The sequence below is a fragment of the Anomaloglossus baeobatrachus genome, chromosome 1, assembly GCF_048569485.1.
Source record: "Anomaloglossus baeobatrachus isolate aAnoBae1 chromosome 1, aAnoBae1.hap1, whole genome shotgun sequence".
NCBI classification, from domain to species: Eukaryota; Metazoa; Chordata; class Amphibia; order Anura; family Aromobatidae; genus Anomaloglossus; species Anomaloglossus baeobatrachus.
Genome location: NC_134353.1, coordinates 562,962,182 through 562,983,459, shown reverse-complemented (window position 1 = coordinate 562,983,459; position 21,278 = coordinate 562,962,182). Strand labels below are relative to the sequence as shown.

The 21,278-nt window shown below is 46.4% G+C and overlaps 1 protein-coding gene across 5 annotated transcripts in view; it reads right to left on the bottom strand.

Moving 5' to 3' along the window:
- Window positions 1-21,278, bottom strand: part of MPDZ (multiple PDZ domain crumbs cell polarity complex component) — a 268,414-nt gene that overhangs the window by 164,250 nt on the left and 82,886 nt on the right. For all 5 annotated transcript variants that reach the window (XM_075316964.1, XM_075316973.1, XM_075316991.1 and 2 more), the window contains exons 14-17: window positions 16,922-17,068; window positions 8,326-8,496; window positions 5,778-5,873; window positions 3,719-3,907 (exon numbers count right to left, since the gene is read on the bottom strand). In XM_075316964.1, coding sequence (XP_075173079.1) covers window positions 3,719-3,907; window positions 5,778-5,873; window positions 8,326-8,496; window positions 16,922-17,068 — 603 coding nt within the window. The remainder of the gene's footprint in view (window positions 1-3,718; window positions 3,908-5,777; window positions 5,874-8,325; window positions 8,497-16,921; window positions 17,069-21,278) is intronic.

The following is a 21,278-nucleotide window of genomic DNA, read 5'->3' as shown; positions in this document are numbered from 1 at the left end:
TGCGGCACAGATGTACTTGTGCTCAAGACCAGCTGCGCAAGAACAGCTGAAAAGCTTAGGGTGCCTATACGGCTGTGAATGCCGGAGCAACCGACACGCCGATAGCCTCACAGACAGAGTTCAACCAGAGTCCATCTGTCTGTCAATGGCATCTGTAAGTGAAGTCCCATCTCCACTGCAACTATGGCTCTAGCCGCAAGCCTGGAGATTGGAGAATCCACCTTTGGACCCTGGGTCCAACGCCTGACCACGTCAGGGGGAAAGTGATAACGTGTATCCTTAATACGTTTGGAGAAAACGCTTATCTGGGAAGCGTGGTGTTCCTGGACTGCTTCTCTGCAGTCAGCGTGGCCAGAACAATACTCAATATACGTTTGAGCTTGAAATGGGACTTCTCCTGCTGTGAAGCTGACTCCTCCGCTGGGGGAGCTGAGGGAGAAAAGATCCAACATTCCATTGATGGACGCTATAGGATCATTCCTTATGGCGTCACCATCCGGTGTATCCGGAGTGAGAGCGGTGTCAGGATCAAAGTCCTGATGAGCTACGTCTACCTCGTCATACAGAGAGCCTCCTGGGACCCCCCCCGGAGCACCGATTTTTAATCCAAGTGAGGGTGGCCAGGGAGCAATGATCCAGATTGCCCATGGCCTGTCCGGACTGCAAGTCTCTATCCCATTGCAACTCCGTCCCTGTCCTTGGACAGGGTTGAGAGGTGGTTCTTTTGGCCACGTCAAGTAGAGACCCCGGCTGACCAAGTGCTACAGGGGAGCATTGCACCCAATGGGGAGCAGTGCCGTGGAACAGTATCACATGCAGCAAAAACAGCATCGAAAGCCTGTGTTGCTTATATGCTGCTGCCGACTTATAGAGCCAAGAATGGCGACCGTACAGTGCAATGTTTATCATACAAGCATAAAGTACAAATGAACACTGCAGCACATGCAATACAAGCAGCATAGAAAGCCTGCTTTTCTGCTGCTGTAGACTAGCCATCTAGGGGAATATAGCCCAGAACAGCGACCATACAGTGCAATGTATAGCATACAAGCATAAGTACAAATGAACACTGCAACACCTGCAATACAAGCAGCATAGAAAAAAACCTGTGCCTCAGCACCCTTGCTTTTCTGCTGCTGTAGTCTAGCCATTCTATGGCGAATATAGCCAAGACTAGTGACCGTACAGTGCAGTGTATAGCAGACAAGCATAAATACACATGAACACTTCAGTACGTGCAATACAAGCAGCATAGAAAGCCTGTGCCGTAGCACCCATGCTTTCCTGCTGCTGATGTGTCGCCATCTAAGAGGGCATATAGCCCGAAATAGCGACCTATGCAGTGTACTTAAATACAAATAGACAAACTGCGGTATTTAGTGTCAGCACCCCAGGTGCCGCTTACCGCCCGCCTATAAGCGGGTGTGTGGTCGCCCTATTCCTGTTGGTTGCCCAGAGTCCGTTCTCTCAGCTCGGGCTGCAGGAATGGCTGCCGGCGTCCTTCTCCAGCTCGTGTGAGTAGGGGCGGGCCGTGGGCGTGCCCCAAGTCAGAGCGGGAAACCGGCGTCCCACAGTGTCTAGTGAGAGGGCTGGAGCATGTAAATAAGGCTCCAGCCCTCGGCGCTGTACAGCGTCTCTCCCCTACCCTGATTGACAGGGTGGGGGCGGGAACGAAGCTGAGCTAGGCCGCAAAAGCCGGGGACTGGATTTATGAGCGCCGCCGCCGTAAAAGCGCGGTCGGCGCTAAGTCCCCGGCGCACTACAAGTCCCAGCCGCGCCGCCGCTCCCGGAGCGTCCGGCGCGGTAGTTCCCAATAAATAAAGTCACTCAGCTAGGCTGCAGTGACTGTAACCCTTTACTGTCCCCGGCGCACTAGCACACCCAGCAAGTCTGGAGTGTGCTGTGCCTGTGTGTACGGGGACACAGAGTACCTGAATGGTGCAGGGCCATGTCCCTGAACGGCACTCCCGCTCCACATCCAGCAGGTTCAATGGGTCTGTGGATGGAGCCCGGCCTCAGGGCTTTGGGGCCGGTAAGATCCCACTTCCTCAGAGCCCCTCAGGGGGATGGGGAAGGAAAACAGCATGTGGGCTCCAGCCGCCGTACCAGCAATAGGTACCTCAACCTTACAAACCACCAGTGGGGTGAGAAGGGAGCATGCTGGGGGCCCTATATGGGCCCTCTTTTCTTCCATCCGATATAGTCAGCAGCTACTGCTGACTAAACAGTGGAGCTATGCGTGGATGTCTGACCTCCTTCGCACAAAGCCGAAAACTGGTGAGCCAGTGATCCCACTGGGGGTGTATAGCCAGAAGGGGAGGGGCCTTACACTTTTTAGTGTAATGCTTTGTGTGGCCTCCGGAGGCAGTGCTATACACCCAATCGTCTGGGTCTCCCAATGGAGCGATGAAGAAAGAACATGCCTGTTGAAGGTTTTTGCTAATTAATCTGAGGGCAGCATGATGTAGAGGTTGAGTCCATGACTCCAGCGATGTGTCACTTACTGTGCTTCTTGTTGCAGTTTCATTAGAGCTGTATATTGCTCAGGCCAAAAGACTACTACTACTCCATCAGGATACAGCTTTTGTACAGGATACAGCCAGGCCCCTTTCTGTTAGGCCTTGCTATTAGAATTTCTGTCCCTATGTAGAGAACAGTGGGGGAACGGCTTGGCAGCCCGCCTGATGTAATAGTATGGGCATCACCTAATAGCTACGGGCTTGTGACTGTGCATCTGCATGTGTGAACAGTGCTCTATGCAAGCCACCAGTGTGCAGTTTTACCATCCAGCCATCACCTCCTTCATATTTGGAAGGGAGTGTGATTTGCTCCTCCTGCACCTGTGATGCCTCCATTTAGTGGGGGTTTAGCTGTATCCTGCTGGAGTAGCAGTAGTCTTTTGGCCTGAGCAATATACAGCTGCAATTCCATCTTGCTGTAAGTAATGATATTCTTTTTTGCAGTTTCATTAGAGGACTGGTTTTCTTTTACCATTTAGCTCTCCTGCTCTGTGTAACTTGGCTCCCACCACTGATTAGCAGCTTTCTGCCTATGCACAGAAAGATGTGAATCAGTGGTGTGGGCAGAGTTATACTGAACTCAGCATTCAGATAACTAGTAGATCTGCAGCAGAGAAAACAGGGATTTTATCAAAATGACAGCAAACAGGTCAGGAGTGAAATTACTAAAATATGGGTCTTAGTCCATCATGATAGTGCTATCAGATTGCATAGCAAAAACCTGAGGACAAATTCCATTTAACACATTTGTCATATCTATGGGCTGCCATGGTGATACATACAACTCTTTGCTAGCTATGAGCTAGAGTATATTTCTACTAAAAAGTAAGCCAATTTCTATCATACGTTATAGCAAAACTGTCAAGTCATGGATCCCCACACGGCCTCGCTGTGAGGACCCAGGTCCTATATAGAAAAGGGGACAGATTAAAAAATGCAAAATCTGTATAAAAAAAAAATGCTATTGTTTTTTTGAACTTTGGTTGTTCTTCCATTTTTCCTGCAGCAGTGTGTGCAATGAAATAACAGAATAGTCTGGAGATCACCCTATGCTGGTCTGAGAAGGTCGGAGAGACAATGAGCTCCTGCTCGGGGATCAGAAAACCCCAATAATTAAAATGACCTCCTACACACCATTCCCTAAGCACTACCAGCTAAGCAAACAGACGGAGTTTAATAGAAAAAATGAAAAAACATACCTGATAATCTAATATACTGAAGCCAAGCCCCAGGCTTCCTTTTTCTAGTTCAATGTGCTGAATGTCAAGCTCCCACATTGCCAAGGGGGATCCTTGTGTGTCTTCAACGCTAGGACTATCGTCATCTTCTGCCATAATCAAGTCATCCGTTTCCGAAGATCCAACCGCAGCACCAAAGTCAATCTGATGCTAAAATCACAAGAGCCTTGTTACAGATTCACACTTAAGCAATGCGGCCTTTCCTAACATGATCAAGTATTGGCTTTTATTGTCCTACGAGTATGGAATTGTTCACTTTTATATGCTCAGTGAACTTTCTGGTCAGCAATAAAGTGAGTGATGGTTGCCCCGATAATCTTTTTATATCTGCTACACATACATTTGCCTACTATGCACAGGACATTTATTCTAACTTATGCTGCTGTTAAATAAATGACAGAAGTCCACATACTAGTAAGTCATACAAATATATACTTTTACATTGTCAGAACACATTTATTTTCCCTTAAACTTCATGAAGATTTTTGTGCTATACATGGATGAGGTATGGAAAACCCCCATGCATTTGTGTTGTATAGTTTGTCCTGAACACGTGAATATTGCATATATTTATATCTATCTATCTACATATCTATCTATCTGTCTGTCTGTCTATCCGTCTGTCTATCTATCCCTCTATTATCTATCTATCCCTCTATTATCCTATCTATCTATCCATCTAGTATCTATCTATCCGTCTGTCTGTCTGTCTGTCTATCTATCCCTTTATTATCTATCTATCTATTCATCTAGTATCTATCTATCCGTCTGTCTATCCGTCTGTCTGTCTGTCTGTCTATCTATCCCTCTATTATTTATCTATCTATCTATCCCTCTATTATCTATCTATCTATCTATCCCTCTATTATCTATCTATCTATCTATCCCTCTATTATCTATCTATCTATCTATCCCTCTATTATCTATCTATCTATCTATCCCTCTATTATCTATCTATCTATCTATCCCTCTAGTATCTATCTATCTATCTATCTATCCCTCTAGTATCTATCTATCTATCTATCTATCTATCTATCCCTCTAGTATCTATCTATCTATCTATCTATCCCTCTAGTATCTATCTATCTATCTATCCCTCTAGTATCTATCTATCTATCTATCCCTCTAGTATCTATCTATCTATCTATCCATCTAGTATCTATCTATCTATCTATCCATCTAGTATCTATCTATCTATCCATCTAGTATCTATCTATCTATCTATCCATCTAGTATCTATCTATCTATCTATCCATCTAGTATCTATCTATCTATCTATCCATCTAGTATCTATCTATCTATCTATCCATCTAGTATCTATCTATCTATCTATCCATCTAGTATCCGTCCGTCCGTCCGTCCGTCCGTCCGTCCGTCCGTCCGTCCGTCCGTCCGTCCGTCCGTCTATCTGTCTGTCTGCCTGTCTATCTGCCTGTCTATCTGTTTGTCTGTCTATCTATCTATCCGTCTATCTATCTGTCTATCTATCCCTCTATTATCTATCTATCCATCTATCTATCCGTCTATCTATCCGTCTATCTATCCGTCTATCTATCCGTCTATCTATCCGTCTATCTATCCGTCTATCTATCCGTCTATCTATCCGTCTATCTATCCGTCTATCTATCCGTCTATCTATCCGTCTATCTATCCGTCTGTCTGTCTGTCTGTCTGACTATCTATCTGTCTAACTATCTATTAGAGATATATGTGTATATATATATATATACACACACACACACACATATATCTCTATATACTGTAAAATATATATATATATATATATATTATATACTGTATGTGTGTAAAGCTAGGTTTAAAAATGCAAATATTTGTGTTCCCAGCTTAGAAGACAAGCTTTTGTTCACAGCATATCAAACAAACTCCAACAGTAAAGTTATAAGGATATTGCCCAACTGGTTTCGCCCTTACGCTGCTTCTTCAGGGACACTGATTTAGATAACGGACATCTTTGAGACTTGAGCTCAGAGATGCCTTATTGTTTTAAAAGTACAATTACCTGAGACTCTTTACTACATATTAGACCAGGAAGTAAAGGATCATCATCTTGTATTTTCCACAGTGTAGATAACTGGGTACTGGAAAACTCCTCATCCTATGATGCACAAAAAAGAAAAAAGTGAAGTGTACAAATACACTGCTGTTCAAAATAATAATAATATTTATTCACTTATCTAGCACCATTAATTCCACAGTGCTTTACATACATTGTGAATCTCAATGGGGACAGTGTTGCCTATCTAAATTCCCTATCTGTATGTTTTTGGAGTGTGTGAGGAGAGCGGAGTACCCAGAGGAAACCCACGCAAACACGGGGAGAACATACCATCTTCTTACAAATGTTGTCCTTGGTGGGATTTGACCTCAGGACCCCAGCGCTGTAAAACTGCAGTGCTAACCACTGAGCTTCCCACACATGTTCTAAGTGATATGTTTAAGACATATTCCTGAAGGGAAATCTTTTCTTATACAATGTTATATACTCTTATATAACTCCAATAATAGGATTAACAAATGTTTTCTGATCTTGTACCGGTTAAAGAGAATCTGTCACTTGGTTTTAGATCACTAATCTGAAAGCAGCATAATGTAGACATAGAGACCATGATTCCAGCAATGTGTCAGTTACTGGGCTGCTTGCTGTAGTTTTTATAAAATCAAAGTTTTATCAGCAGCAGTTCATCACTAGAAGACTATTAAACCTGCTGCCTAATAGTCTTCCATATTCATGATCTCTGTATACCTCTACTCCAATCACCAATTGGCAGCTTTCTGCCTATGTAGAGTGTAAGCAAAAAGTTGTCAATCAGTGGTGTGAGTGGGGTTATACAGAGCTCACCATTCAGAGAACTGGTAAATCTGAAGAAGTTAAAACTATTTCTTTAATCAAAACTGCATAAGCAAATTCCTGCACCAAATCTGCATCGCCTAGCAAAAAAAAAAAAAAAAAAAAAAAAATCACATCAAAACTGCATCACATTTCGATGAGTTTTGTTTTGCCAGGAGATATAGATTTGGTGCAGGAATTTGGTGTATAAATTCACGCACCAAATCTGCATCTCCTTGCAGAATATCGCACAAAAACAGTTTTACTGCTGTTTAGGTGTGGCTTCGGCCAAATTTGGTGCTGAAATGTCCAAATTCCTGCAACAAATCTGTATCTCCTGGTAAAAAAATAGCATTAATATGCATTGCAATTTGAGGTGTTTTTTTGCCAGGAGATAATATTGGTGCAGGAATTTGCTGTATAAATTCCATCATCAAATCTGCATCTCTTAGCAAAAAAACGCTGTTTTCTGCCAGGAGATGCCGGTCTGATTAGGTCACTGAGTTCAATGAATTCACTTGAGGGGAGTTTAACCGTGGTCACAGGTGGGGGACCATGGGAACATCCAGCTGTAAACTCAGGTAAGCTCACTGACATCACCGCTCACTGCGGCTCAGTCAGCGTCTGCCTGAAGCCGCAGCAGGTGGTCATATTTTCTAATATGCCTCCTTGCAACTTCAGTATGTAGCAGAGCCGGGATTGTCGTGGGAACTCCTGCGGATTACATCGGACATGGGTGTTTGGGGGTTAATAAACTGGAGAAAGAGGGAGATTTTTTTTCTATTTTATTTCAAATAAAGGATTTTTTTGGTGTTTATTTCTTTTCACTCATGGGATTAGTAATGGGGGGTCCCAGACTAATAACCATTACTAATCTAGGGCTTAGTGGCCGCTGTAAGCTATCATTAACCCCTTATATTACCCTGATTGACACCACACCAGGGCAATCGGGATCAGCTGGGTAAAGTGCCGGGATTGTCACCTCTAATGGATGTGACAATTCTGGGCAGTTGCTGGCTGCTATTTTTAGGCTAGGGGGGCCAAATGACCATTCGCCTCTCCAGCCTGAGAATACCAGCCCCCAACTGTCAGCTTTATATTGGCTAGGTGTCAAAATTTAGACTTATATTGGGTTCAGCATCTGGGCAGATGTTTGGGTTCAAGTCCAGTCCTGAATTGGATTTCTAAAAATAAAAAAATTAAGAAAAAAAAAAGTCCGGCCAGACCTGCAGAACCGAACATCTGGCTGTTTGCCCATCTTTAGTGGTTACATCAAATATTGATTTATTTAGCTTTATTTATTCATTCAATTTACATTTTCCTCATTGATAAAAAAAAAACCAAAAAAAAACTATTAACTCTTATTTTTTTAAAGCTCTTGTCGCAGTATCTTTCCATACTTTATATGAAAATATAACTACTTTATATGCTAATACTTTCTAATCCTATTTTATTCTTCAGCAAAGTTTGACTTTTTCACAGTTCTGATAGATGAATTGTAATATAATATAAAATAATGTAATCGCTCCCTTTATTGTGGGCATTGCAGAGAGAAGACAACATTGCAAAGTTCTGATTTAATTAAGATTGCTAAGGTAATGTATCGTAATATAAATCGGTATATGCACGCTGCCATTAGCAATGACACGTAACTGGCAGATGCACCCCTGTCAAGGTCGACAGCGAGTTTTGCGTTCTGATTTTTTTTTCTAACACACACCTTTTCCATGAGATGAATGTCTTGTTCAGAAATGCATTGTTCTTCAGCGTTCAATGGGCTGGCATCTTGCTGTACCGGGCGGCAGCATACCATAGTTACGCAGATTGGCAGCTCTTTCAAGATATTTACCACATCTTTATGATTTTCGCCCAGGAGAGTTATGTCATTTACCTGCAAAGAAAGGAAAGTTCCACTGTGACGCTACGTAGGTCTTGCGCATTAAGGGTGCTTTACGTGCTGCGACATCGCTAGCGATCTCGTTAGCGATGTAACACGCCAGATCGCACATACGATTTGCTGAGATCGCACATGTGACCAGCGCTACAAAAATGACCTATGTGCGATCTCGGCAAATCTTATCTGCGATCTGGCGTGTCATATCGCTAACGAGATTACTAGCGATGTCGCAGCGTGTAAAGCACCCTTTAATATACAAGGAAGGAAATAACCTATTCTCCATATTGTGGAAGTAAAAGACTATGAATGACCAGTCCATGTACTTACATTATAAATTCGATTTCTACGCTTATAAATGGTAAAGACCTCATTGGGAGAACTACTTATTACTTTTAATCCTCACTTTGGAAATTAAAGAGTTAAAATAACATTCCAATGAGGTTCATAAGCGAAAGATTTGGAAAGCTAGTGGGTGCCTGAAGTTGCTTTAAAAACTATCTGTACCAATAGAGCATTTTTTTATTGTTCATTTGCTTGGTAAATGCCGTGGCAGCCATTGTTCCCAGGAGCACACGGTCCTGTTTACACAAGATGATGAGCTGCCGAGACCAATGATCTTTTGTGCAGCAAGCTGCTCATTTATCCAGAATACACAATAAGGCTATGTGCGCACAGTGCATTATTTGGGTGTGTTTTTGTGCGTTTTTGGGCTTAAAACTGCATGACTTTGGTTCCCCAGCACTTTTTTTTTAAGCTGTGTTTTTGAGCTAAAAAAAAAAAATGGACATGTCAATTTTTTCCTGCGTTTTCCCTCCATGCAATGCATTGGAAAAATGCAGAAAAACGCAGCCAAAAATGCACCAAAACGCGGTAAAAACGCCTGCGCTTTTACCGGTGCGGTTTTTTGTGAGTTTTTGCCGCAGGTGCATTTTTAGGCGATTTTGTGCATTTTTAGCGGCCAAAAACGCACAAAAACGCAGCGTCAAAAAAACGCAGCATGCACACATAGAATTTACACTGTAGAGTTAGGCTATATCTGGCAGAGTGATTTGCAAGACTGATACAAGCCTCCTAAAGCTCCTGCGACTGGCAGCTGCCTCTGCTCTTCCACTACATTCTGTATTTTGCTCATTTATATAGCGCTATTAATTCTACAGAGCTTTACAGACGTGATCATTTTTGTCCCCATTGGGGTTCAAGGTCTAAATTCCCTATCAATATGCTTTTGGAGTGTGGGAGGAAACCGGAGAACACGGAGAAAACCCACGCAAACACCGGAAGAACATACAAACTCCTTGCACATGTTCTCATCGGTGGGATTTGAACCCAGGACCCCAGTGCTACAAGATTACAGTGCTAACTAACTTTTCTTTCAATTAAAGAGAACAGCAGAGAGTGGGAGAAAATTATTCACAGATCTCTAGTGTGGAGAGGAGAGAAAGCATTTATAATCTGAGGGAGGGCAGACAAAATAGGATAGAAAAGAACAAGAGCGTAAGTAATAAAGCTAACAAAGTCAGTATTAGCCTGAATAAACACAGCATATATAGTGCCATCCACATTTTACACTTAAAGGTATTTTATTGAGGTTATTTGTAAAATACTCACTCTAAGTAGCAAGTAACTGAAGTGTAAAATACATAATACATAGCGTCGTAAACATTTAATAAAATATATATCTTAAATTGTGACGTGCATTTCTATTTATCCCCCTGTAGTCTTATATGTCTAAATAAAATGTGGCATGACCAATTGCCTCCAGAAATCACCTAGTTAGTAAATTGGGTCCGCCTGTGTGTAATGTATTCTCAGTATAACTACAGCTGTTCTGTGAAGGCCTCAGAGGTTTGTTTGAGAACGTTAGGCATCAAACAGCATTATAGAAACCAAAAAACACACCAGACAGGTCAGGGACAAAGTTGTAGAAAAGCATAAAGCAGGTTTAGGTAATACAAAAAAATCCCAAGCTAGCATGTGGAACAAGGTGCTCTGGTCAGATGTGAACAAAGTGCAACTTTTTGGGATTTATGCAAACCTCTGTGTGTTCCGGAAAACAAACACTGCACACTCTGAAAACACCACTCCCCCAGTCAAATATGGTGGTGGCAGAATCGTGCTGTAGAGATGCTTTTCTTCACCAGTGAAGCTGATCAGAGCTCATGGGAAGATGGATGGAGCTAAATACAGGGCGATTCTGGAAGAAAGCCTGTCAGAGGCTGCAAAACACTTGAGACTGAGGTGTTCACCTTCCAGTAATTCATGGGTGTGAATGGCCCAGTCACAGTCCAGACCTAAATCCCATTGAGAACCTGTAGTAAGACTTGAAAATTGCTGTTCATAGATGCCTCCATCCATCTCGCTGAGATAGAGCTATTTTGCAAAGAGGAATAGGCAAAAATGTCAGCCAGTAGATGTGCACAGCTGGTAGAGACAGACTGGCAGCAGTAATTGCAGCAAAGGGTGGTCCTACAAAGTATTGACTCAGAATGAATACAAATGCACGTCACAATGTTCAGATTTATAAGTTTTAAAATGTTTATCATTTCCTATACGCTTCACAAATTCCTGCTACTTAGTTTAGTATATCATATAAAATCCTAATAAAATACATTGAAGACTGTGGGTGTAATGGGAAAAAAATCACGAGGTATGAATGCTTTTTCAAGACACTATTTCTGGGAGAGAGAGTGCCACAAAGAAAAATCTGAAACTTCGTTCAGGGAGAAAACTACATATTAGCGGGTCTCAAAATGAAAAAAGTAATGACGTTTAGTGCAGTTTTATTAACTAAAACAAAACCCTTACTTGTGTAAGAAAGTATTTTCCCATGTAAAAAGTAGTAAATGGCATTAAACCCAGCATCTCTCTATCCATACAAAAATATCATATAAGGTAAATCACACTAGCATTTAAAAAAAAGAGAATTTTGTTTACTTACCGTAAATTCTTTTTCTTACAGTTCCGTCTTGGGAGACCCAAACCTTGGGCGTATAGCTTCTGCCTCCGGAGGACACGCAAAGTACTACACCTAAAAGGTGTAGCTCCTCCCTCTGATCCTATACACCCCCTGGTCAACCAGTCCTAACCAGTTTAGTGCAAAAGCTGAAGGAGAATAGCCACCCAAAAGTAGAACAGAGCAAGAACCGGAACAACCGGAGACTCTGTTCACGACAACAGCATGTGAAAACACACGGAACAAGAAAATTGCCAACAGGCAACAGGGAGGGTGCTGGGTCTCCCAAGACGGAACTATAAGAAAAAGAATTTACGGTAAGTAAACAAAATTCTCTTTTTCTTTATCGTTCCTTTTCACAAATGGGCGACCACCGCCTGAAGGATGCGTCTGCCCAAGCTCGCATCTGCCGAAGCATGAGCATGCACTTGATAGTGCTTCGAGAAGGTATGCAGGCTAGCCCAAGTGGCAGCCTGACAGACTTGCTGAGACGTAGCCTGGTGCCGAAAAGCCCAAGAGGCACCGACAGCCCTGGTCGAGTGCGCTTTGATCCCCAGCGGGGGAGGAGCCTGCGAAATTTGGTAGGCGTCCGAAATGGCCGACCGAATCCAACGGGCTAAGGTCGGCTTAGAAGCAGGGAGACCCTTGCGCCGACCTGTGGTTAGCACAAAAAGAGAGGTGCACCGTCTAAGCGCAGCGGTGCGAGACACATAGATCCGGAGAGCACGCACCAGATCTAGAGTATGTAGAGCTTTTTCAAAGCGATGAACAGGGGCCGGACAGAAGGAAGGTAAGGTAATGTCCTGGTTAAGGTGGAAGGGAGAGACCACCTTAGGAAGAAAGTCCGGAGTCGGACGGAGAACCACCTTGTCTTGATGAAAGACCAAAAAAAGTGACTCCGAGGAGAGCGCCGCCAAATCAGAAACTCTCCTGAGAGAAGTTATAGCAACCAGAAAGGCCACTTTCTGTGAGAGGCGGTACAAAGAAACCTCCCTAAGGGGCTCAAAGGGGGGTTTCTGCAAGACCGTGAGAACCAAGTTAAGGTCCCAGGGGTCCAAGGGCCGCCGGTAAGGCGGGATGATGTGAGACGCGCCCTGCATGAAGGTGCGGACCTGAGCCAGCCGAGCGAGACGCCGCTGGAACAGAACTGACAGGGCCGAGACCTGTCCCTTGAGAGAGTTGAGGGACAGTCCTAGCTGCAGACCGGACTGTAGAAAAGACAGAAGGGTCGGCAAGGAGAACGGCCAAGGAGGATGGTCGGTAGAACGACACCAGGACAGGAAAATCTTCCAAGTCCTGTGATAGATCTTAGCGGACGAAGACTTACGGGCCCGAGTCATAGTTGAGATGACTTCAGGAGGAATACCAGAAGCCGTCAAAATCCAGGACTCAAGAGCCACGCCGTCAATTTGAGGGCCGCAGAATTCGGGCGGAAGAACGGACCTTGCGAGAGTAGGTCTGGACGGTCTGGGAGAGGCCACGGCATCTCTACGGATAGTTGGAGTAGATCCGGATACCAAGCTCGCCTGGGCCAGTCCGGTGCAAAGAGGATGACTCGACGGCCCTCCATCCTGATCTTGCGCAGGACTCTGGGCAAGAGAGCTAGAGGGGGAAACACGTAGGACAGACGAAACTGGGACCTGTCCTGAACCAGAGCGTCCGCGGCGAATGCCTGAGGATCGTGGCAGCGAGCCACGTAGACAGGAACTTTGTTGTTGTGACGGGATGCCATTAGATCCACGTCCGGAATTCCCCATCTGCGGCAGATCGACTGAAATACTGCCGGATGTAGGGACCATTCGCCACCGTCCACGCTTTGACGGGTGAGATAATCTGCCTCACAGTTGTCCACGCCTGGGATGTGGACTACGGATATGGTGGACCTGGAGTCCTCCGCCCATTGAAGAATGCGTTGTACCTCCATCATTGCCCGGCGGCTGCGTGTCCCGCCTTGATGGTTGATGTAGGCAACCGATGTCGCGTTGTCTGACTGGACTCGAATGTGCCTGCCCGCCAGCAGATGGTGAAATGCTAGGAGAGCCAGAAGTACGGCTCTGATTTCCAGCACATTGATTGAAAGGGTTGACTCGGACGGAGTCCAAGTGCCCTGTGCTCTGTGGTGGAGACACAGCGCTCCCCAGCCGGAGAGACTGGCATCCGTGGTGAGAATCACCCAGGACGGGGCCAGGAAGGAGCGCCCTTGGGACAGGGAGAGGGGCCGAAGCCACTACTGAAGAGAGCTCTTGGCCCGTGGCGACAGAGCCACTGACTTGTTTAAGGAGGAAGGCCGCTTGTCCCAACAGCGGAGAATGTCCAGCTGCAGGGGGCACAGATGGAACTGGGCAAAGGGAACAGCCTCCATGGACGCCACCATCTGACCCAGCACCTGCATCAGACGCCTGAGGGTATGACGGCGGAGCCTCAGGAGAGAGCGCACCGCCAACTGGAGTGACAGCTGCTTGTCTAAGGGCAACTTCACAAGTGCCGGCAAAGTCTCGAACTACATCCCTAGGTACGTGAGACTCTGGGTCGGAGTCAGAGTGGATTTGGGAAGATTGACAAGCCACCCGAATTGGGCTAGAGTGCTGAGAGGGAGCGAGACACTCCGCTGACAGTCTGCGCTGGATGGCGATTTGACTAGAAGGTCGTCCAGGTAAGGGAGCACTGCCAACCCCTGAAGGTGCAGAACCGCAATCACAGCTGCCATGACCTTGGTGAATACCCGAGGGGCCGTGGCTAACCCGAAGGGGAGAGCCACGAATTGGAAATGATCGTCTCCTATTGCAAAGCGTAGCCAACGCTGGTGAGAAACTGCAATGGGCACATGCAGATAGGCATCTCTGATGTCGATGGATGCCAGGAAATCCCCTTGGGACATCGAGGCAATGACTGATCGCAGGGACTCCATGCGAAAGTGCCGCACCCGAACATGCTTGTTGAGAAGCTTGAGATCCAGGACGGGCCTGAAGGTACCGTTCTTTTTGGGAACTAGGAAAAGGTTTGAGTAAAAACCTCTGAACCGTTCCCGGGCGGGAACTGGCACAATCACTCCGTTGGCCTGCAAGACTGCCACGGCCTGTGAGAAGGCGGCGGCCTTGGAGCAAGGGGGAGTTGAGAGAAAAAATCTGTTTGGCGGGCTGGAAGAGAATTCTATCCTGTAGCCGTGGGAGATGATATCTCTCACCCACTGATCGGAGACGTGTTGAAACCAAGCGTCGCCAAAGTGGGAGAGCCTGCCACCGACTAAGGATGTGGCTGGATCGGACAGAGAGTCACGAGGAGGCTACCTTAGTGGCAGCATCCTTAAGGGAAGTGCCATCAGCCAACACAACGGTCCGGGCTGAGAGCCTAGACACCGGGGGGGTCTACCTTTGGGGAGTGAGCCCACTCCTTGACCACCTCAGGTGGAAATGGAAACCGGTCATCAGAACCACGCTTTGGGAAGCGTTTGTCAGGACAGGCCCTGGGTTTGGTCACAGCGGCCTGAAAACTGGAGTGGTTAAAGAACACACTCTTTACTCTCTTCGGCGAGATAAACTGGTGCTTTTCTGCCAGAGAGGGCTGCTCTTCTGATACTGGCGGATTGAGATCCAGTACAGAATTAATGGAAGCAATCAAGTCACTAAATTCTGAGTCACCCCCGGAAGGGTCAATGGGGCACATGGAGTTAGCCTCCGAGCCCCCTGTATAGGCATCCTCCTCGTCCTGCGAGTCCTCAGCCCTTGAATCAGAGCCACGGGATGAGGAGGGAGAGGGAACCCCGCGGCGCCTCTTAGACGGACGGGGTCCGTGCCCTGATGAATCCTCTGTGAGCTCCAGTCCTAAGGGCCCCTTAGCAAGAGCATTAGAGGCACCCTGTGAAGGGGGCTGATGCATATTCATCAAAGTCCTGGACAAAAGTCCCATGGACTCAGCAAATGACTGGAAGATAGACCTAGAAAAAGACTCTACCCAGGCCGGGAGTTCAGCCACAGGTGCAGGAGCAGCCTGAGAGACCACTGGAGCCGAGACCCCAGGCCGTGGCACCTCCAAGTTAGAGCAAACCTCACAATGTGGATAGGTGCTTGCTTCAGGCAGCGGAAGCTTACATGTAGCACATACAGCATAAAGCTTTGGAGCCTTGCTTTCTTGTGTGAGACATGCTGCCTGAGTGGAGGAAAAACGGCTTCTACAAAAGGAGTGATTCCCAGGGAGAATATAGCAGAGGTCCACAACCGGAGACCGGCTGCGGCTTACCAGACCGCTGGAGCGGTGATGTGTGCCCTCCAGATCCTGAAACCCGGACCCCCAATGCACAGCACCTCGGCAGGTGTGCAGAGTGCCGGACGCCAGAACAGAGTGAAGAAAATGGCCGCCGGAGCGAAGAGAGGGGGCGGGACAGGGGCGTGCCTGTATGAAAGGGCGGATCTGGAAGGCCATAGAGGCCTGCAGAGGGGGAGTCGCACCCAAGCAGTGGAGAGAGTCCCTCCCCTGTGCAGGACGGCCGCCGGGAGGGGCCATGCCTGTCCCTCGGCATGAGTGACATGCGAGGGCAGGAAATCGAAACTAGGCCTGTGGCGAAGCCGGGGCCTAAATTTGAGCAGCGCGGCCGACGCTCAGGCACCATCGGCGCGGTTCTCGGGCGAAAAGCCAGAAAACCCGCCGGAAATGTCCAAAAACACAGTAAAGACACAGTAAACACACTCTACCCACACATAAAGAACAGGGACCCCCAAAATATAAACGTCTCAAGGTACTTAGCTCTGAGACGCAGGGCCCGGTCCCTGAGAGTGAGTGCTCCGGTCCAGCAGGGTCCTCAAGGGGCTGTGGATGGAGACCGGTCTCCTGCCAGGCATGGAGACCGTGCTGGCTCCCACTTCAATCCAGAGCCCAGAGGGGATGGTGAAGGAGCACGGCATGTAAGGCTCCAGCCTTGGATAATCAACCTTACAACACCGCCGACACAGTGGGGTGAGAAGGGACATGCCGGGGGTCCAGACGTGGACCCGCATTTCTTCAATCTTCTTCCAAAAAAAAAAGGAAAAAAAGGAAAAATCATATGGGAACGCATGTGTGCATGTATGCCTCCTGAACACAAAGCGAAAAACTGGTTAGGACTGGTTGACCAGGGGGTGTATAGGCTCAGAGGGAGGAGCCACACCTTTTAGGTGTAGTACTTTGTGTGTCCTCCGGAGGCAGAAACTATACACCCAAGGTTTGGGTCTCCCAAAGGAACGATAAAGAAAAACAAACAACTTTTTAGTGGAGTTTATACTGCTATTTTTTGATGATTTTGGGGGGCAAAAACACTGCAGCCAGATAGGGAAGCAGATGCTTAGGTATAACGCATTTTCTGGGGGGGGGGGAAAAAAAAAGGCCAAAAAATCACAACACATACAAGCTAAACAATTACAATTACAAAGTATAGAAAAGTCGGATGCAGTAATATGAGAGGCGTCCTCGGTAAATGCTGTAGCTAGGTCTTACTTCCAGTAATTCATCCCCACTGTACAGTTTTCCACTGCGGCCCACAGCCCCTTCTGGTAATATAGACCTTAGGAAATGGTGACCAGCAGAAGCTTCCAGACTTATGCCCAATCCACTGCTCTCACTGAACTTGTTAACCTGGGCAACCTGCAAATATAGAGAAAATGCACAAAACGGTCAGTGTGGGTATGATGAACAACTATCTATCCAAGCTGAATTCATCAGGAGAAACACATAGAAATACTCAAGTTTCCATAGTAACTGTATAGGACTTTACTGTATTTTGGAGGAAAAAAAAATCCTAAACACATTGCAACTGTCTGCTCTGGAATGTAAGGATAAAGAAGGAAACAGACTGGAGAATGCTGGGCTCATCGTCTAGGAGTGAGAACGCATACAGACCTAGACCCTATCAAGAAACAGAACCACAGAATAGGCTATGGACTGATCACAGCTCTTTATAATTAAAGGGGGCGTCCGATCTGGACCATATGTGCTTTATACTGAGAGTTTCTGATCTCAGAACCCCAACCTATAAACCATAATGGGGTGCTCTTTAAAGACCAGACTTACATCTGAATTTGAATCTGAAACCTCATCTAACATCCTGCTGAAGCATATAGCCACAATACAGGTAGATTGGGACTACAGACTACCGAGATCCAAAGAACTTTGCATTGGGAGAAGAAGGGGTAAAGGAAGAATTGTGCCCCCTACTTCTAGTGATCAGTGGTTGGCACAGGGTTCACAATCCTACCATTAGCATTTTCCCACATGAGAAATGTTTCAAAGTAAACCTTCCTTTTAAATAACCAGGGCTTGCTACATTTTCAGTAGTAGAGTTAGAGAATTATTCCCCTAACCGTAAATCCGCATGCACGATGCTAGACTGGCAAATTTCATTGTGTATAAAAATGAGCAAAACATTTTATGACTGATAAAAGATGTGTATATATATATTAGCTATAGATGAGATAGATGATGACAGAGATAGATATATATATATATATATATATATATATATATATATTATATATATATATATATATATATATATATATCTAACTCATATATCTATCATCTCATCTATCTATCATCTCATCTATCTATATAGCTATATCCATATCTCAGGTCCTGGATTGAGTTTATATACTGTATGTGTCATGGAGGTGCCTAGACTCTGATGTGACACCCAGAATGCAGGCTCCAGCATCTATAGTGCTGATAGTTTTTAATGGGCCCAAATTTGGGTCCGGGTTTTAGTAGCGGCCAGGAGTGTAGTGTGGGACTGATCACTCATATCTTCAGCCCTGGGTTTTGTCAGTCTGTCTAGGTGTCATTTAAAGCAGCTAAGCTCTTTGAGAAGGGAAATAGTGCGGACAGAGAAAAGACCTGTGTGTGTATTGGTCAGCTTTGTCCTGAGGCTGACAGAGGGAAAACCTGTGCACTCATTTAATATACACAACCTGTATTGCTATATGGACTGTTTATTTTTATAGTATAGAGTTTTGCCATAGAAAGGCTGTTTTGTTTGTTTCTGTTTGTTGGAGATTTATGAACTTGAAATAATCTTGCACCAAGCAACTTTGTGTCTGAAAGTGTGTATTATATATATGCGCGCGCACACACACGCTAACTAATTATATACATACTAGAAGGTGGCCCGATTCTACGCATCGGGTATTATAGAATTTACGTATTGTGTAGTTAATGTATGATTTTTGTTATATATATATATATATATATATATATATATATATAGATGTTGTTGTGTGTAGTTACCAAGTGTTTGTGTAGGGGCTGTACATGTTCTGGGTGTTGTCTGGGTGTAGCGGGGGGTGAGAGCGGTGTTGTTTGTGTGTTGCATTGTGTGTCGTTATTTGTGGAGCGCTGTGTGTCTGTATCGTTGTGTATGTGTGTTGCGCGGTTTGTGTGGGTGTGTGTGTGTGTTTTGGGGGGAGGTATGTTTTGTGCAATGTGTGTGTTGTGCGGTATGTGCGTATATTTGTGTGTGCCGCGGTGTTTGTGTGTTGGGTGTTGTGTGTCTGCTGCGTTGAGTGTGCGTGTGAGTCTGAGTGTGCGAGTGAGTCTGAGTCTGAGTCTGAGTGTGCGTGTGAGTGTGCGTGTGAGTCTGAGTGTGAGTGTGCGTTTGAGTGAGTGTGAGTGTGCGTTTGAGTCTGAGTGTGAGTGTTTGTGTGAGTCTGAGTGTAAGTCTGAGTCTGAGTGTGAGTGTGCGTCTGAGTGTGAGTGTGCGTGTGAGTCTGAGTGTGAGTGTGCGTGAGTCTGAGTGTGAGTGAGTGTGAGTGTGCGTGTAAGTCTGAGTGTGAGTGTGCGTTTGAGTCTGAGTGTGAGTGTGCGTTTGAGTCTGAGTGTGAGTGTTTGTGTGAGTCTGAGTGTAAGTCTGAGTCTGAGTGTGAGTGTGCGTCTGAGTGTGAGTGTGCGTGTGAGTGTGAATGTGCGTGTGAGTCCGAGTGTGCATGTGCGTGTGAGTCTGAGTGTGCGTGTGAGTGTGCGTGTGAGTCTGAGTGTGCGTGTGAGTGTGCGTCTGAGTCTGAGTCTGTGTCTGAGTCTGTGTCTGAGTCTGAGTCTGAGTGTGAGTCTGTGTCTGAGTCTGAGTCTGAGTCTGAGTCTGAGTCTGAGTGTGAGTGTGAGTGTGAGTGTGAGTGTGAGTCTGTGTCTGAGTCTGAGTCTGAGTGTGAGTCTGAGTGTGAGTCTGAGTGTGAGTCTGTGTCTGTGTCTGTGTCTGAGTCTGAGTGTGAGTCTGTGTCTGAGTCTGTGTCTGAGTCTGAGTGTGCGTCTGAGTGTGCGTCTGAGTGTGCGTCTGAGTCTGCGTCTGAGTCTGCGTCTGAGTCTGAGTCTGAGTCTGAGTCTGCGTCTGAGTGTGCGTCTGAGTGTGCGTCTGAGTGTGCGTCTGAGTGTGCGTCTGAGTGTGCGTCTGAGTGTGCGTCTGCGTCTGAGTGTGCGTCTGAGTCTGAGTCTGAGTCTGAGTGTGCGTCTGCGTCTGCGTCTGCGTCTGAGTCTGCGTCTGAGTCTGCGTCTGAGTCTGCGTCTGAGTCTGCGTGTGAGTCTGAGTCTGTGTCTGAGTGTGCGTCTGAGTGTGCGTCTGAGTCTGCGTCTGAGTGTGCGTCTGAGTCTGCGTCTGAGTGTGAGTCTGAGTGTGAGTGGCGGCCAATCCGTGCGGGGGGGTCGGATCCGAGGCGAGGCGAGCGGCCAATCCATGCGGGGGAGGAGCCGAGGCAAGGCGAGCGGCCAATCCGTGCGGGGGGCGGGGCCATGGCGAGCCCAGCGGCCAATCAGCTTTGTGTCACCGTAAGGACACTTAGTGTCACCGTAAGGACACAATTTTGGAGAATGACAGACAGACAGACAGACAGACAGACAGACAGAATAAGGCAATTATATATATAGATTGTACACAGTATCCATACACAGTGTAAAGAGACCAATAAGGCTAATTTCACACATCAGTTTTTTTCCATCAGGCACAATCCGGAAAAAAACGGGTGAAACGGATCCGGCGCCGGATCCATTTTATCCCCATTGATTTGTATTAGCGCCGGATTGTGCCTGATGGACTTGCGTTGCATCCGGCTTTTGCCGGATCCGGCAAAATTGCCTAAAGCGGCGGCCGGAGAGAACGTATCTTGTAACGTTTTTTTGTCCGGCAAAAAAAACGCATTGCGCCGGATCCGGCGCGACACGGCGTATTTTACAATGGAAGCCTATGGACGCCAATGCGGTAAAAAACGGATGCGTCCGCCGGATCCGTTTTTGTAAACTGAGCATGCTCCAATGTATTGAAATAAACGGATCCAGCAAAAAAACGGACAAAAAGGATGCAAAAACGAATGTGCCGGATCCGTTTTCTGATGGATCAGGTATATTGGAACCGTCAAAAAAAAGGATCAGGCACATCAGTTTTTGCATATTCTGCACCGGATCCGTTGCATCAGGCACACGCCGGATTGTGCCTGATGCCAAAAACTGATGTGTGAAATAGCCTAAGCTCTGCGTCTCAATCCGGCTGTGCAAGCTATGCAACGGATGCGGTGAAAACACCGCATCCTTTGCATAAGTTTTTCCCTTGCGGCACGTCCGGTTTTTGCCGCTTGCGGCATGCTACTGAGCATGCGCAGTGGCAAAAACCGCATGCGGCAACCGGATGCGGTTATTGCCGCATCGTGCCGCATCCGGCCGCCATAGGCATGCATTGAAAAATGCGCCGCATCGGCCGAATGCGGCGCGATGCGTTTTTTTTTGCCGCACGAAAAAACGTGCCAGGCAACGTTCCATCCGGCCGCCGCATCGGCTAAATCTGCCGCATGCGGCAAAAAACGGACGGAACGCAAGGCCATGC